The sequence below is a fragment of the Loxodonta africana genome, chromosome 5 (assembly GCF_030014295.1).
Source record: "Loxodonta africana isolate mLoxAfr1 chromosome 5, mLoxAfr1.hap2, whole genome shotgun sequence".
In the NCBI taxonomy this organism is placed as follows: domain Eukaryota; kingdom Metazoa; phylum Chordata; class Mammalia; order Proboscidea; family Elephantidae; genus Loxodonta; species Loxodonta africana.
Window position 1 is genome coordinate 34,684,532 of NC_087346.1, and position 16,250 is coordinate 34,700,781.

Below are 16,250 nucleotides of genomic sequence, written 5' to 3' on the forward strand. Positions count from 1 at the left end.
TTTTGTTTGTTTCTATGTAAAATGCCATATATACATTAAGAAAATACATTTTTTAATTCAACATGAAATTACAGTTACTTCCCTTCATGCCATATGTCTCCTTCCCCTTTCTCACTATTACTCAAATACCTAGTGTATCCCTCTTCCTATACAGACTGCAGCTGTAACCTGTAACAGGCTACCTGTGATCTGAGCCTACATGTGCTTTCCCCAAATTTATAGCCAATTAAAATCTACCAGCTGTGTTGGCCATTGCTTTGTAGCACAGTTCTCCTGCATTTGCAGTTACCTTGAGAGAGCTAAATCCTGTTCTTTAAAATTCATGGTCTCCATCCATAGTGCTGCTTCTAGAAATCAACAAGTGTTTTTACCTTTAAAAATGTCAGTTACACTCATCTACAGAGAGAAAAATGTTCAGCACTAGAGAGAAGGATTTTTACTTGAGGACCTGAGGCTTTTCAATCCGTATAAATCTGAGTGATCTCAGCTTCGGGCTTCATAAACTATCAGAGTGAAATATAGGATGTACGTTCTGCATTAATATTTGGTCATTACTTCTGAACAAATACATAATCGTAAACAATAAACTGAATATTAGGCCAAAACAGTAGACTTGTCTTCATCTTAGTTTTCTCCATATTAAAAGAACAAACAAATATTTCTCTTTACAGAGATAGTCTGTTTAAATATTATTGAATTGACTATTAAATAATCATCAAATATCTCAAAGACATTTTTAATGGGATTTCAAAGGTAAGTGAATTCTATTTTCAGAATTAATTTTCTAGAAATATTAAGACTATAAACTCATAAGCAGTGTAAAAAATTATCTACAGTTTATTATGGCACCCCTTGCATACCAGAATCATATTACATGAACCTTTCTAGTAAATCGGAAAAAAGCACATGTTGAAGGGGTTCTTCTCAGAAAAGTAACTTATTTCCTGGTGGACTCCATAATGGCTTTTATTTTATTATTACACAGTGATTGAATAAGGAATTAATATAGTATCTATATTATAGATCTTAGGGAGAAATAATAATTTGGAGAGTACTAGGTTATTGATTTCAGTTGGTCTTAAATAAAAATAAAAAAAGATCATATTTCTTTTTTAAAAACATGAGAAAATTTATTTTCAGTTTTGCTTCTTACCTGAGACACCTTTTCAATTGAATTATTATAATATTAACCAAAAGTGAAGGTGATATATATATATATACATATTTTTAAATTCTATTGCAGTAAAATATAACAAAAACTTTCCATTTTAACCATTTTTAAGTACACTATTCAGTGATATTAATTACATTCACTATATTGTCCAGTCATCACCTCTATTTCCAAGGGTTCCCATCACCCCAGAAACTTCCACTGCCATTGAGTAGATTCCAACTCATACGGCCCCATAGGACAGAGCAGAACTGCCTCATAGCATTCTAAGGAGCAGGGGCTGGATATGAACTGCTGACCTTCTGGTTAGCAGCCAAGCTCTTAACCATGGTGCCACCAGGGCTCCAACAGAAACTCAGTATCCCTTGAACAATAGCTCTCCCTCTCTCCCCAGGGAAGGTTGTATTTTTATATATAGCTTCTGTATAGTATAGGTATATTATTTTCAGATATATCTAAACATATTTTCTTACTCAAATGACAAATATATCCTGCCTTCAGGATACCTCCCAAATCTAATACTAAAATCATTGTTATAAAGATAACATAATTACTTTGTGATCCAAATTGAATATTTTCCTAATTGCTCAGTTTGTAAAGTCAAAAATGCCCATTGCGTATTTGCTGACTGACTGCTAAAACTCTCTGGAAGGAAACAATATGTGTAGAACAATAGCAGTAGAGAGGACGTAGAGAGCTGATTCTAAATATGTATCACCTTTTTTAATTAAAATTAACACCATCAGAAGCATTGCCAGTGAGCTTCATGAAATGTCTTGAATTTTTACCCTACTAAAAATTACGCTTGATTTATGGATTTCTTTGTTTATTTTCAAATGAAGATTGATTTTCAAAGACAATAAACCCTTGATTGCCCCTTCTCATACTGATATTAAATGAAATATTCTACCATTGGTTTCATGGTTAGCATATCTCCAACTGGGTAAAGGACCACCGGGATGGCATGGTTTCAATGGCCACAGTGAAGTTCATGACCCAGACTTTTATAACTGGCTAATACACTGAATTCTACCACCAAGCTTCATCATATTCATTCTTGTTAAAACATAAATATCTTTTGGAAGGCTAACTCTACAATTTGCTATGTCCACACTCTAAAAAAGATCTTTGAGGACTTTTGACAGAGGACAGAGAAGAGCATAAGAGCAAAAGATGTACTGGAACACCTTTGAGTGATAAAGGCATAGGGAGAACTCTGGAGGCATTTAAGACAAACTGCCTGTTTCACAGAACTTTCTAAAGAATACATGCTACCTAACTTATTTACAAATGTTATTAAGACCAATTTGCAATTGATTCTTCCCAAAAGCACAGATTAACTGAACAGTGAGAGTATACAACAGTGAGCATTTGTGTATTTGTGGAAAATCCTAAGAAATGTTATTTTCACTAAATCCATGCCACGTGTTAAGAGAGCTAAATGATGAATTAACTAATAAACACAGTCTCCAATTTTTTGGTTTCTTGGCAATTGGCTCCAGTGGGGATATATACACTTATAAAAATTTAAGTGTTCATGTATTTCAGTAATATGCTTTTCACTCTCTCCCTGTTACTGTATCACAGTTTAGTATGGTGGTCCCCAAAGTCCAGTCTCTGGAAAAAGGCTGAACTGACTGAGGTGCTTATTAAGAACACAGATTCTCTACCCCTTCCTCCCTGCCACCTTCACCCCCAAACTAGGGGATTATGATTATGTAGGGCTGAAGTTGGCTCAGGAATCTCTATTTTACTGAGTTCTCTGCCTCTCATCAGGTGTCTCTGATGCTCAGCCAGGCTAGAGAATGACCAGGGTGGTGGATATGAGCCTGCCAGCTTAAACTGGATCCAACTCCAGACAGACTCCCCATTTCTCTCTCTGGAATTTAAAATTAAGATGAGCAGGTACTTGGGCAATCTGGGCTGACTGCTTGAACCACAGTGGTAGCTGTGGAGTACTCTCTTCTGCCACATGCACAGAGAAGCAGACAAAGAAGATGCACAGAGAAGCAGACAAAGAAGATACACAGAGAAAATTGAATGAAATCGACTGGCAGAGAAAAATCAAAATGTAAAAATGTAATAACACGAGCAGAGAGTCTATGAAGGTGGCCCCTTTGATTCCTTAAGGTTTTCCAGTCCTCATAAGACTTGATTCCCTTTCTGTCCTTGGGTTTTAGAAGATATCCCTGTTTCCGTTTTATACATTGTCCCTTTTTATTGCAAGTAATCTTTGATTGGTTTCTATTTACATTCATCCAAAAGGCTTTTGACTGAAACAAGAGGCAAGAACACAGTACCTTGGTTGACATATGGATATTGGCTCCCTTATCCAGAAGCAAGGTGACCATATCAGTGTGCCCCTCCTGTGAGGCCAGATGAAGTGGAGTTACTCCTTGTTTTGTCACAATGTTAGTCTCTGCTCCATAGTTCAGGAGTGTGGAAGCTATCTGCATTTGATTTTTCTTGGCAGCAATATGTAAAGGAGTGTAGCCATTCTAAAAAAAAAACGAAGATATTGTAAGCTTAGCCATTGTGCCAATATAGATCTCTGAAGGAAATACGAATCTCTAGCCAAAAGAGAAGTTCAAAGTGATCTTATAGTTAATCCAAATGACTACCCATCACAGGTTTCCATCTAACTCTTTTCAATCAATGTCACAAAGCATCCCATTCTATTTTAAGACATGTATACGTACACAGTGCCCCAAAGCTGAAAATCCCCTCATTATAATAATACTGGTTCTTCCATCAAGAGCAACATAAAATTTAGACAGGTTCCTCTTCTATATAACCAAGCTTTAAATACCTCAAGAGACTTTTTATATCCCTTTTTAGTCTTTCTGTTGCTTCTTCTAGAAGTATCATTTCTAGTCCTTGCAACATTAAGATAACCTGTTTTGGCCTGATTTTACTTTTTTTTTTTTTATCTGTCTGGTTTGAATGGTGCTACCTGAACTGAATGCTCTTCTTCAGCTGTGGTTTAATAGTACAGAATAAAATGGATTATTTCTTCCACGATTTTGTTATAATACTCTCACTAACATGCTTCTGATTAGATTAGTACTTTTCACTCATTTGAGAAATATTTACTGAGTACCCAACATATGCAAGGCAGTGTACTAGGTATGGGAATACAAAAGTGAACTAATCAGACAATCCCTTCATTAAGGGGTTATATTCTAATGGAGAGATATTCAAAAGTAAAGTTAGCTTGTAATAATCTTTGTTCAATTGAAGTCTTAGATCTCCCCCCTTATCTACAACCTACTACCTCAGAAGTAGAAATATGAGGCTACTAGTTTTATGTGGGAATTTATGGAAAGGACCAGGGGAACTCACACTTTATATTCAAGAGACAAATCTTAAAACTTGTATTTACTTAACAGAAAAAAAGATTAAAAAAAAAAAAACTCTGAAACAAGTTTAAGTCTGGGAACTATCTTTTCTCTGTACGATCTTATAGAATTTCCCTTGAGAAAATGTAAAATAAAAATTAAAAACAGTGCCTGTGCCATTAAACGTGGTATGAAGAAGGGAAAGATGGCATAATGATCAAGTAAATCAAGTGTTTTGTGTGAGAGACATTCTGAAGAAACACAATTTCATTAAATCTAACTGCAAAGCATACCAAAAAATAAAAGGTAGTTTTAAGGTATTAAATGTGGTTATGTGCTATAATCAAATCTTGATCCTCAAATGGCCTTACATTATCTATCTACTCCGCCGGCATTTCTCCAAACAAAAATAAATATTCTTCATCTCAGATAAATGATAATTAACTATAACTCTCTCAATGAAGGAAATCCAACAGCAATCCTTGGATTCTGGTCACAGGCCTCAGGTGCTCCAGGTGCTCTAGAACATCATACTAGGAGACCATGGGCTCTACTGAATAGAGAGGTACACAGATTTTTGTGGAACCTAAAGGTGCAGCCATGTTCTTTTGTGGTACAATGTGTTTTCTCCAGCCACAATCTCCCCTCATTCTTACAGCAAAGCTCTACCAAGGCCAAGCAAAGGATCAGAATATTTGCTAATGACACTGAAGTAGAGGAAGACAGAGGTGTTGTATTAAAATAACATACGAAGTAATCAAAGAGGCTGTCAATTTAGCAATATAAGAGGTCTGACTGTCCTATAGACACTCAACCTGCAAGATATGGAGTTCTCCAACCCCATTTAAAGTAGAATTTTTGAACCAAATAACTGACAAATCCCAATGAAGACTAAGAGAAAGTCTGGGCTCCAGGAGTCAATGCAGTGTAGGGGCAGGGGTGGTGGAGAGAGAGAAAGGGTAGAGAATAGGAAGAGTTAAAAGTAGAGATGGGGGTGGTGCGGCTCCAGAGCTAAAGGACCCATGTTCACTGACAGGCAGGGGCAAATAAGTAGAAGACACTAGAGGAGTCTCCTCGGAACACTCACCCAACTGAGGACTCGGGAGTGGAGAATTCTGTTTCCCAGTCTTCTGGACTTGGTGTGTGTGTGCCTAACAGTAAGGACTATAACACCACAGAGGGTAGAGGTGTTCATGGCTACATTTGTCTCTTTAGGAAAACCGTACCCATTATTTTAAACTTTTCACATAGATCTTGTTTTAAGTATTCCTTTTGTGCTTAATTAGTTTTGTCAGGAACCAACACACACACACAAACACACACACATATATATGAAATGGAACACATAAAGATCAATATCTTAGGCATCAGTGAGCTGAAATGGACTGGTTTTGGCTATTTTGAATCAGACAATCATATGGAGTATTATGCTGGGAATTACAAATTGAAGCGGAACGGCATCACATATTTCATTAAGAAGAACATTTCAAGATCTATCCTGAAGTACAATGCTGTCAGTGATAGGATAATATCCATATGCTTAGAAGGAAGACCAGTTAATATGACTATTATTCAAATCCATGCACCAACCACTAATACCAAAGAAGGATCAATTGTTTGAAAATACACCCTTGGTGATAGAAATGACACTGGAGACCATATGATAGAATTTTGCAAGACCAACAACTTATTCATTGTAAATACCATTTTTTCAACAACATAAACAGCAACTATACACATGGAACTCGCCAGGTGGAATGCACAGGAATCAAATTGACTACATCTGTGGAAAGAGACGATGAAAAAGCTCAATATCATCAGTCAGAACAAGCCCAGTGGCCAACTGTGTAACACACCATCAATTGCTCATATGCAAGTTCAAATTGGAGCTGACAAAAATTAAAACAAGTCCACAGGAGCCAAAGTACGACCTTGAGTATATTCCACCTGAATTTAGAAACCACCTCAAGAATAAATTTCACGTGTTGAACACTAACGACTGAAGACCAGATGAGTTGTGGGATGACATCAAGGACATCATAAATGAAGAAAGCAAAAGGTCATGAAAAAGGCAGGAAAGAAAGAAAAGACCAAAATGGGTGTCAGACAGACTCTGAAACTTGCTCTTGAACATCAAGTAGCTAAAGCAAAAGGAAGAAATGATAAAGTAAAAGCTGAACAGATTTCAAAGGGCGACTTGAGTGGTAAAGTATTATAATGAAATTTGCAAAGACCTGGAGTTAGAAAACCGAAAGGAAAGAACAGGCTCAGCATTTCTCAAGCTGAAAGAACTGATGAAAAATTTAACCCTCAAATTGCAATACTGAAGGATTCTATGGGCAAAATATTGAACGACAGAGGAACCATCAAAAGAAAATGGAAGGGATACACAGAGTTACTGTACCAAAAAGAATGGGTCAGTGTTCAACCATTTCAGGAGGCAGCATATGATCGAGAACAATGACACTGAAGGAAGAAGTCTAAGCTGCACTGAAGGCATTGGTGAAAAACAAGGCTCCAGGAATTGAGGGAATACCATTTGAGATGTTTCAATAAATGGATGCAACTCTGGAAGCATTCACTCATCTATGCCAAGAAATTTGGAAGACAGCTACCTGGCCAACCTACTGGAAGAGATCCCTATTTGTGCCCATTCCAAAAAAGGGCAATCCAACAGAATGTGGAAATTATCACACAATATCATTAATATCACACCCAAGTAAAATTTTGCTGAAGATAATTCAAAAACTGCTGCAGCAACAAAGCATCCTGGACAAGGTGGGAGAAAATCGTAGAACAAAAAATCAAATTCACAAAAATAGACCACACTTACAGGTAGGACGGAGGCTCGAGGAACCCCTGAGACTATGGCCCTAAGATACCCTTCTGACATGGAACTTAAACCATTCCCAGAGACCACCTCCCAGCCAAAAGATAGAGAAGCACAGAAGGTAAACAATAACACCTGAAGGAATGTACTCCTTAGAACAATCAATATACAAGATCAAAAGGGCATAAACTGCCCAAAAGCAAAGATGAGAAGGCAGGAAGGGATAGAAAATCAGGACGAAAGAAAATGAGGAACCAGAGTGGAAATGGAGAGTCCTGACACATCTTGAGGAGCGAAACCAAGGTCATGAAACACTTTATGTAGAAGCTATCGAAGGAAAACTAACTTGCTTTGTACACTTTTATCTAAAGCAAAAAAAAAAAGTTGCAGCAGTGCATTGACACAGAGCTGCCAGGTTCAGAAGAGGGTATAGAACGAGGGATATTATTGCTAGTGTCAGATGAATCTTGACTGAAAGCAGAGAATACCAGAAAGATGTTTACCTGTAGTTTTTTGACTACACAGAGGCATTTGACTGGGTGGGTCATAACGAATTATGGAAAACATTTTGATGAATGGAATTCCAGAGCACTTAGTTGTGCTCATGAGAAACCTGTACATAGACCAAGAGGCAGTTTTTCAAACAGAACAAGAGGATACTGCATGCCTTAAAATCAGGAAAGGTGTGCATCAGGACTGTAGCCTTTCATCATACTTAATCAATTTGTATGCTGAACAAATAATCAAAGAAGCTGGACTAAATGAAGACGAACTCGGTATCAGAATTGGAGGAAGACTCATTAACTACCTGCGATATGCAGATGACACAACCTTGATTGCTGAAAGTGAAGAAGACTTGAAGCACTTACTGATGAAGACTAAAGACTACAGGGTTCAGTATGGATTACACCTCAACATAAAAACAAAAATCCTCACAACTGGCCCAATATGCAACATCATGACAAACGGAGAAAAGATTGACATTGTCAAGGATTTCATTTTGATTGAATCCACAATTAATACCCATGAAAGCAGCAGTCAAGAAATCAAACAACACATTGCATTGGACAAATCCGCTGTAAAAGACCTCTTTAGTATTAAAAAGCAAAGGTGTCACTTTCAGGTGCCTGAGCCAAGCCATTGTATTTTCAATCACCTTATATGCATATGAAAGTGGGATGATGAATAAGGAAGACCGAAGAATTATTGATGCCTTTGAATTATGGTGTTTGCAAAGAATATTGAATATACCATGGGCTGCGAGAAGTACAAACAAATCTGTCCTGAAAGAAGTACAGCCAGAATGCTCCTTAGAAGTGAGGATGTGGAGACTTCATCTCATGTACTTTGGATATGTTATTAGGAGGGACTGGTCCTTGGAGAAGAACCTCATGCATAGGAAAGTAGAGGGTCAGCAAAAAAGAGGAAGACCCTCAATGAGATGGGCTGACACAGTGGTTGCAACAAGGGACTCAAACGTAGCAATGATTATGAGGGTGACATAAGACCAGGCAGTGTTTCGTTCTGTTGTACATAGGGCCACTATGAGTCAGATCCGATTCGATGGTACGTACCACCACCACCACCAACACACACACGCAAACACACACACACACACACACACATATATATATTCTTTCTATATATACAAACACACATCATATAAATATATATTCTCTCTATATATACATATATATACATATTTCTCTATCAACTAGATTGATAGTACTTTGTGTGGGACGAGGTGCAGCAGGTGTTTTCCTGTTTTACCTCTCACCAAGCAGGTGCCTACAATCCTTTCTTTGCATATAGTGAGAGCTGGATAAAATCATATTGAGTATTGTTGCATTCATACTTATATAGAGAATGGCCAGCCTGGAAAGTTAGTAGAAAAAAATTATGACCAGGTTAAGTAAGCAAGTTTTTCATTCTATTACAATAATTGCTTAGTCTTCATTATTTCACCTAAATTTATCAAGAGAAAATAATATATGCATAATTTAAATAGACATGAGTATATATATGCACGTATTTCTGTAACAGAAGTACAATGGTTCTCTCGCCACTGCTTTGGGATGCAGTGGTACATAGTGGTTAACAGTGCTGGCTGTAAAGTGAGACTGCCTGAGGTCAAATCCTAGCTCTACCACGTATTATTCATGTGACTTTAGACAAATTAACCTATTTAAACCTGTTTTTCACCTGTAAAATAGGGGTGACAACAATACCATCTCGTGGGATTACTGTGAGATTAAATGAGATATTTCATGTGAAGAGTTTGGCATATTGTTTGCCACGTGAATGGTTGTTTTTATTGTTGTTATGATGTCACTACTATAGCATAATGTTTTACCATCACAATAAATATTTTTTCTTAAAAAAAAAAACATAAAATTATCAACATAATTAAGTACTCTCTACATGGTCAAATGTTTGACAGAATGATGAAGAACGGCATTGACCCAAGTAATGAAAATGCATTATTCAGTACAGCAGTGATCCATACTATTTACCCCCTACAGTGCCTAATGAAAGATATTGGCCATTTCTCCAAAGCAGTGCTCATGTTCACGTGCAAATCCCAGGTCCAGAGTTGGCTTTAGTGACTCCTTGAAATAATCACATTTTGTGAGCATGTGAGTGTGGGCTTGGCTGTTACCAACTCCTTAAATGCAGGCCTTCATTAAGCCTTTTTATTCTATGAACTATATATAATATGGGAAACTACTTATACTGGCTGTTAATATTCCCGTGGGATAGGAATACTGTGTTTTCATGGTGATTCCTTAAAATTTAGACACTTTTAAATAGGTCACTTCATTTGAAAATTTGCAAATGATAGCATGGGCCACGTCTTATTTGTCTTTATATCTCCAGAACCTACTGGAGCATCTGATATATTTTCAATATGTGTTTGCTGAAGCAATGAATGAATGAAAGGTATAATGGGCTTTATGTATTATATGATTTTCATTTATATTTTCAGTATAATAAAGGGCAAGTGAATGGTGGAATATCCCCTGTCCATAGGTATGAGTCTTAGCTGCAGCTGTTTTAGAAGTTGATGCTAGACCTACACCAAAAAGGCATTCCTGGGCTAGGGATTTAAAAGGAAAAATGCTACAATTAACACAGATGAAACATTTAAAAGACAGAGCAACAGAGTCTTGTGTATAAAAATGTGTATAGCACAATGAAAATTTTGAAGTCCTTGAAGGAATCGGTGTCCAAAGGGGTATGTTATAGAGCAGCTTTCAGTTTACAGGGGACTTCAGTCTCTAAAACTCTAAACCTTGGCAACAAGATTGATCTCCACTGGTTTGTGGGCACACACCCCATTATGTTTGCTGACTTTAAAAACTTAAAAGGCTGTATGGGCACAACTGGTAGAAAAAAAAAAAAAAAAATTACCAAAGGTGTCAATACCAAAAGCTGCTACGACTAGGGTTAGTTGCAGTTACATTATGCCATGTGTCTTAAAAACAATTCCTATGTGCTTTCAGGTTATGGTTACAACTTCTGTCTAAATCCTTTTTTGTGGTCCTCACCTTGGCAGTGGCATGAGGGGAAGCACCCTTCTCCAGTAACAGCAGCGCCACCTTCTGGTTGTCATAATGAGCGGCAACATGGAGCGGGGTAAGGCCATTCTGTAAAGGGTGTGTTTAAGTTTCAGCATTATTAATAAATTAGTGCTAGCTGCCCTAAGGCTACCAGGATGCGTGGAAACTGAAATTGATTAAATCCATGTTAATAAATGAACTAATTAATATAGTCAATAGAAAAAAAAGAATGAAAATAAACCAATACCTAATAATTTTTATATTAGAAATTTAGTTAAATTGAAAATGACTGGGCTTGCAATTAGTTAGCAAAATCCATCTTGTAGTAGTCAAGTATGGCAACTGATGTTCACCATAAATAAAGATCTAAAATGCTATGTAAGAATTACTACATTACATTGCATTGAGAGAAGTTCCCGGCCCGTTTTGACTAGAACAAAGCTCGAGGCACAACTGAAATGCATCTGAATCTGCGTTTACATGGACAATCACGAACAGAAGCCTCCACCACGTCAATTTGGCATAGTTTCATCAGATGCACTCATATTCCATTTAGAAGAGTGAGAGAAATACTATTAAACACGTTCAGATCTCCAAATCTTCAAACTCGACAGATTTATGTAACTGAAATATATTACAGAAATTTTACCTTTCCTGCAGAATCTGCGGCAGCGCGGCGTTGCAAGAGAAGTTTTGCCACATCCAGGCTTCCATACTTGGCTGCTACATGCAGTGGAGTAAAACCCTTCTAAAAATGTGAAGAATAAAAGTGAAATTTAGTATTTCTTTTTGTGACTACCTAAAGAACATTGTTTTTATTTGTTTACATATTAAGTAAACTGTGTTGATTATCCACATGAGAAAAACACCAGTAGCATTACATCTGTTAGCCATTAGGAAAGACTGGGATAAAGAATGAAGTTTAACATACAAAAGTTTCGTGTGATTGAACAAAAGGAATGTCATTTGAAGGACCTGGAGACTGAAACTTGACTTTATAGGTCTGGAATTTATAAAAGCCACTGGTGTCAGTACACTGACCCTGATTTGTGCGTGGAAAGAAAAAAAAAAACCTTCTCTTGCCTCTTAGTAAGATCGAGACAGTAGTTGCTTTTTCTCCAATCCTCCACTCTTCATTTAAATTTTAAGATATTTTTTGCAGCCATGGTTTAAAAAAAAATTATCCACCATTCAATTGTTTTGTATTTTCTGCAGAAATGGCAAGATGAATAGTCTACAGAACAAATAATGTTCACCATTAAAAGCACTTCCTGTCCTCGCTGTTGTCTCGTTTCCCAGAAGACCCATGTTGTATAAAAGACCAATTCCTTTGGTAAAATACATTCTACTTCTGGCAAGAGGTCAGGCTGATTAACACCAGACTTTTAAACACTCTGAAGGTTTAAAGCATTTTTAAAAGACTGCTGTCCTACACATGTTTGTAGGTACACATTCAATGTCTCGTGTATCTATCAAATATCCACTCTCTGCAACTAGCAATATGTTGCAAATACAGATAAATCCATGGACTGAGATCTAGAGGATGGCACAGTTCCTACATGATGATTTCAAAACCATCTTCTTGGCCAGACAGTTTAACCACATGCTCTTCTGGCACTACAGTGGAAGAATTTTAAGGCTGACCAGGGCCTGTAAACACACCCAGGAAATATGCCTGGAAGGTGCTGTAATGTATGGCTTGTCCTAGGGACCATTTAAACACTCATTATAAATACAGAGTATCCCCCAAGAAGCAATAATACCCCTATCATAATGCCATCAGACAACCGTTAACTAAGATGCTGTTTTTCTTTTTGCTTATTTTTGAACATTTGGTACTAATAAGTCCTTGGAAGAGAATGAATATTCCAGTTTTTTTCCAAGAGTGGGACAAATGTAGGAATTATTTCTTCCTTCTTGCATTGGTCCATATAAACCAACACTTGTAGTCACAGCTATCCCTCCACCCAGTGCACATACTTATTGGAGTGACGCTTGGGATAGGAAGTATCATTCTTTGAGAGAAACCATATGCTCAGGAAGAAAAAAATAAGTTCCTTACCCTTAAAGTCCTGCTGGAATAGTGATCTAGCCCCTTTATAAATTTAGAAACTCCTATTAGTCAAAACTACATAGAATCTTTACTGTAGGATCACAGAACAGAGGTTGGAAAGCATCTCTTAAGTCACACATCTCCTTTCGTCCCCTATGTTAATCTCATTAGGACTTCATTTACCCCCTGCTACTTATACACACTTAAATAACGATCATGAGCCAACTACCATTCAGAACTCCAGTCAGTTCCATTGTAGAACAGCCCTGTTTAGTATGTTTCCTCTATTTTACTGCCCTAATTTACTATGGTTTTAGTTATATTTTTTAAATCCTAAAAATGTTTGGAAGACAAGGGACTTGGATTTATTCTCTATTTCTGTGTCTCTTATTTTATTTATCCCCTTGATAAATAATCACCCAGTCTCTATTAGGTCATTATTCTTATTACAATAATGTTTTTATTACTTAGTTTTTGATTTTTTAAAAAATCTCTTAAACTCTTCATATTTTCAGTGTATTACCAATGTTAATATCAAACTTTTTTTTTACAGCCATAAGCAACCAGACAAGCCATAATAGCTAAATTGAAACACTAGCTCACATCATGCTTGCAAACTTCCTTCTCCCCTGAATGCAGTATTTATCCTTATTTATTATGGGCAAATTGAAATGATCTTTCTATTAATCCCAACCACTGTTGTGTTTCTGGGAATTTTTTTACTCTGCAAGAAATTTGCTTGTTCTAGGCTTTAATTCGTGTTATTTTCCTGCCCTTCTGCACGAGCCCAATTTCTTTTGCTCCAGTGAGCTGAGCGGGCTCATGTTTTATTTTAAGTCACCTCCAAATAGTAAATTTCAAAATATTATGCTCTATTACGAAAATTTGAACAAAAGTAAAATGAGGCTGGTGTGTATTCTCTTTAGATGACAACAACAACTAAAAAAATGTGTTTTTTCCAGCCCAGCTCTGTTAAAACACTGTAAAAACCCAGGCAAAAGTGTAGCTGGTAAAGATTAGAGATCAGAATGGGAATGAGAATGCCAAATAGGTGATGGCTAATACTCAAGTTGGGAAGAGACAAAATTAAGTAAACATCTAGACAGGACTACAACTCTCAGCAATTATGGTATTGCCAATCTAATACAATATTCTCTTCCTCATCAGCAGTATCATTTCAATGTATTTGGTGATCTTGTTTTTTATTTTTCCTCTTGGAAATACATTAAAGATTTCATAATGGTAAGAGAAGAGAAAGTAGCCCTTGTCTTAGGAAATTAATTTTGGTTTAAGTACTATATACATGTGCTAGAAACACTGATATAATCAGTAGAATGAAATCCAGTAATCTTTACTACCTATATTATATGGAATCTTTAATCATTTAGACCATGGATCTAAAATATTCAAAGAGAAAGAAGTAAGTCAGGGGCCTAATGGAGGCCTGCTCTTCTCAATACTGGTGTCGTAGAGGAGAAGCGCCCTGGCTTAGGAACCCTGTTGGTCCACATTGTCACGACATCATTCCTCTTACCTTGGTGGCTAAGGAGTGGGCCGCTCCTGCTTCCAAGAGGACCGATGCCACGTCCACCTGGCCCTCCCTGGCAGAGATGTGCAGTGGCGTGTACCCATTTGTAGTAGCCGCATCTGGGTGAGCCATATGTTGTAGAAGCAGCTGGACAATTTCTGTCTTACCCAGACGGGAAGCAATATGCAAAGGTGTCTGTTCCTCCTACAACTCAAGTCAAATAAAACGTTAGTGCCAGGACAGACCGTACTTTACCGACAAGATACTTCACTCAGATGTTTTGGGCCATCTTCTCGGAGCCTCTAGGAACCCCTACCCAAAAGGAAAGTATTACTACTCTGACCATAATTTATTTTATCTTTTGCTATAGAAATGACCTGTTTTGTTACAAAATCTCCTTAAGATTTTTTAAAAAGTATGTACCTCTATTAACTTGGTCATTATTTTCTGGGCACCTAAAAAAATCTTTCTCAACTCATTCAGGCTTCAGTCCCCACTTATGTTTAAATATAAACCAACTCACAGATCTGAATAAGAAAGAAATCTAGTCCGGAAGTTCTAAGACCTAGATTCTTGTCCAAGAACTTTCCTTTCACTAAGAGGCAGGATTTACTCTGGGAATCATGTCAAGAGAAAAAGAACCAGAGATGTTGAAAAATTTTGTTTTTACTCCACTCAGCAAGCCAAGGATATGAATGCTACGGATAAAGAAGATACTGTAATCTGATCTAAAAAGACATTCCAGTAAAAGTTGCAGGTGGGCCTGGGACTAGCAACAAAGACTTCAAGGGTAAAATAGATGTCTGGCAAGAAGTAAATGGGGTTAACTATTTGCCAAGTACTTTTTTTTTTCATTTAAAATCAGAGGGAGCATACAGTTGGTATAAGGGACAGAAAAGAGATGCTTCAGGAGGCTCAAGAAATCACCTGACTCTAATGTGTAGTCAGGACAAATGTTTTCAAGGTTAAGAGAACCAGGCCAAATCACTGTCCCTTGTAGAAAGGAAACTGTGCATCACCTTAGTAATGAAAAGAAGTGTATCTTTACAATCTGCCCGAGGGTATGTCATAATAAAAGTGAAAAAGGAAAAGCTGGGCCAGCTTCCAGGGCTCAGAATGAATAGAGAAAAGATAGTGTAGAGACCTGTCCAAAGAAACGCAAAAGCCTAAAGTTGCAAGAAAAATAAAAATTTTAAGAGAGCTATAGGAAGAGGTGAAACAGAATCACATGAATTTCAGAGTGCTTAAAAGAAAATAAATAATACAATTATATGAGTAATAGTGTTATAATTTTATAAAAATGCATCATTTAAAAAATTCTTTCATGTATGACACATGTTGGATTCTTATAAGAGACCTGAAAGTAAGGCACAAAATATATTAGCCTATTTCTAGATAAAGAGATTAAGGGGAATTAAAAAACTTCTCTAGGATTGTCCAAAGTCACTCAGCTATTAAAACAAGACTTGAATTCAGGGATTTTGATTCTAAATACAATATTTACTTGCCTACACAATTCACAGAAACCCTGGTGGTGTAGTGGTTAAGTGCTACAGCTGCGAACCAAAGGGTCGGCAGTTCGAATCCACCAGGTGCTCCTTGGAAACTCTATGCGGCAGTTTTACTCTGTCCTATAGGGTCGCTATGAGTCAGAATCAACTCAACGGCACTGGGTTTGGTTTTTGTGTTTACACAATTCACAGAAACAGATACGATAAAATGTCTACTAAGAAAACACTTGGAACAAGGTGACTCTCCTTGAGAAAGAAG

The 16,250-nt window shown here is 37.0% G+C and overlaps 1 protein-coding gene across 1 annotated transcript in view; it reads right to left on the reverse strand.

Moving 5' to 3' along the window:
* The window catches only part of ANK2 (ankyrin 2), a 240,754-nt gene that overhangs the window by 109,678 nt on the left and 114,826 nt on the right, over positions 1-16,250 (reverse strand). The window contains exons 14-17 of the mRNA XM_064286268.1: positions 14,487-14,684; positions 11,549-11,647; positions 10,888-10,986; positions 3,472-3,669 (exon numbers count right to left, since the gene is read on the reverse strand). Of these exons, the coding sequence (XP_064142338.1) occupies positions 3,472-3,669; positions 10,888-10,986; positions 11,549-11,647; positions 14,487-14,684 (594 nt within the window). The remainder of the gene's footprint in view (positions 1-3,471; positions 3,670-10,887; positions 10,987-11,548; positions 11,648-14,486; positions 14,685-16,250) is intronic.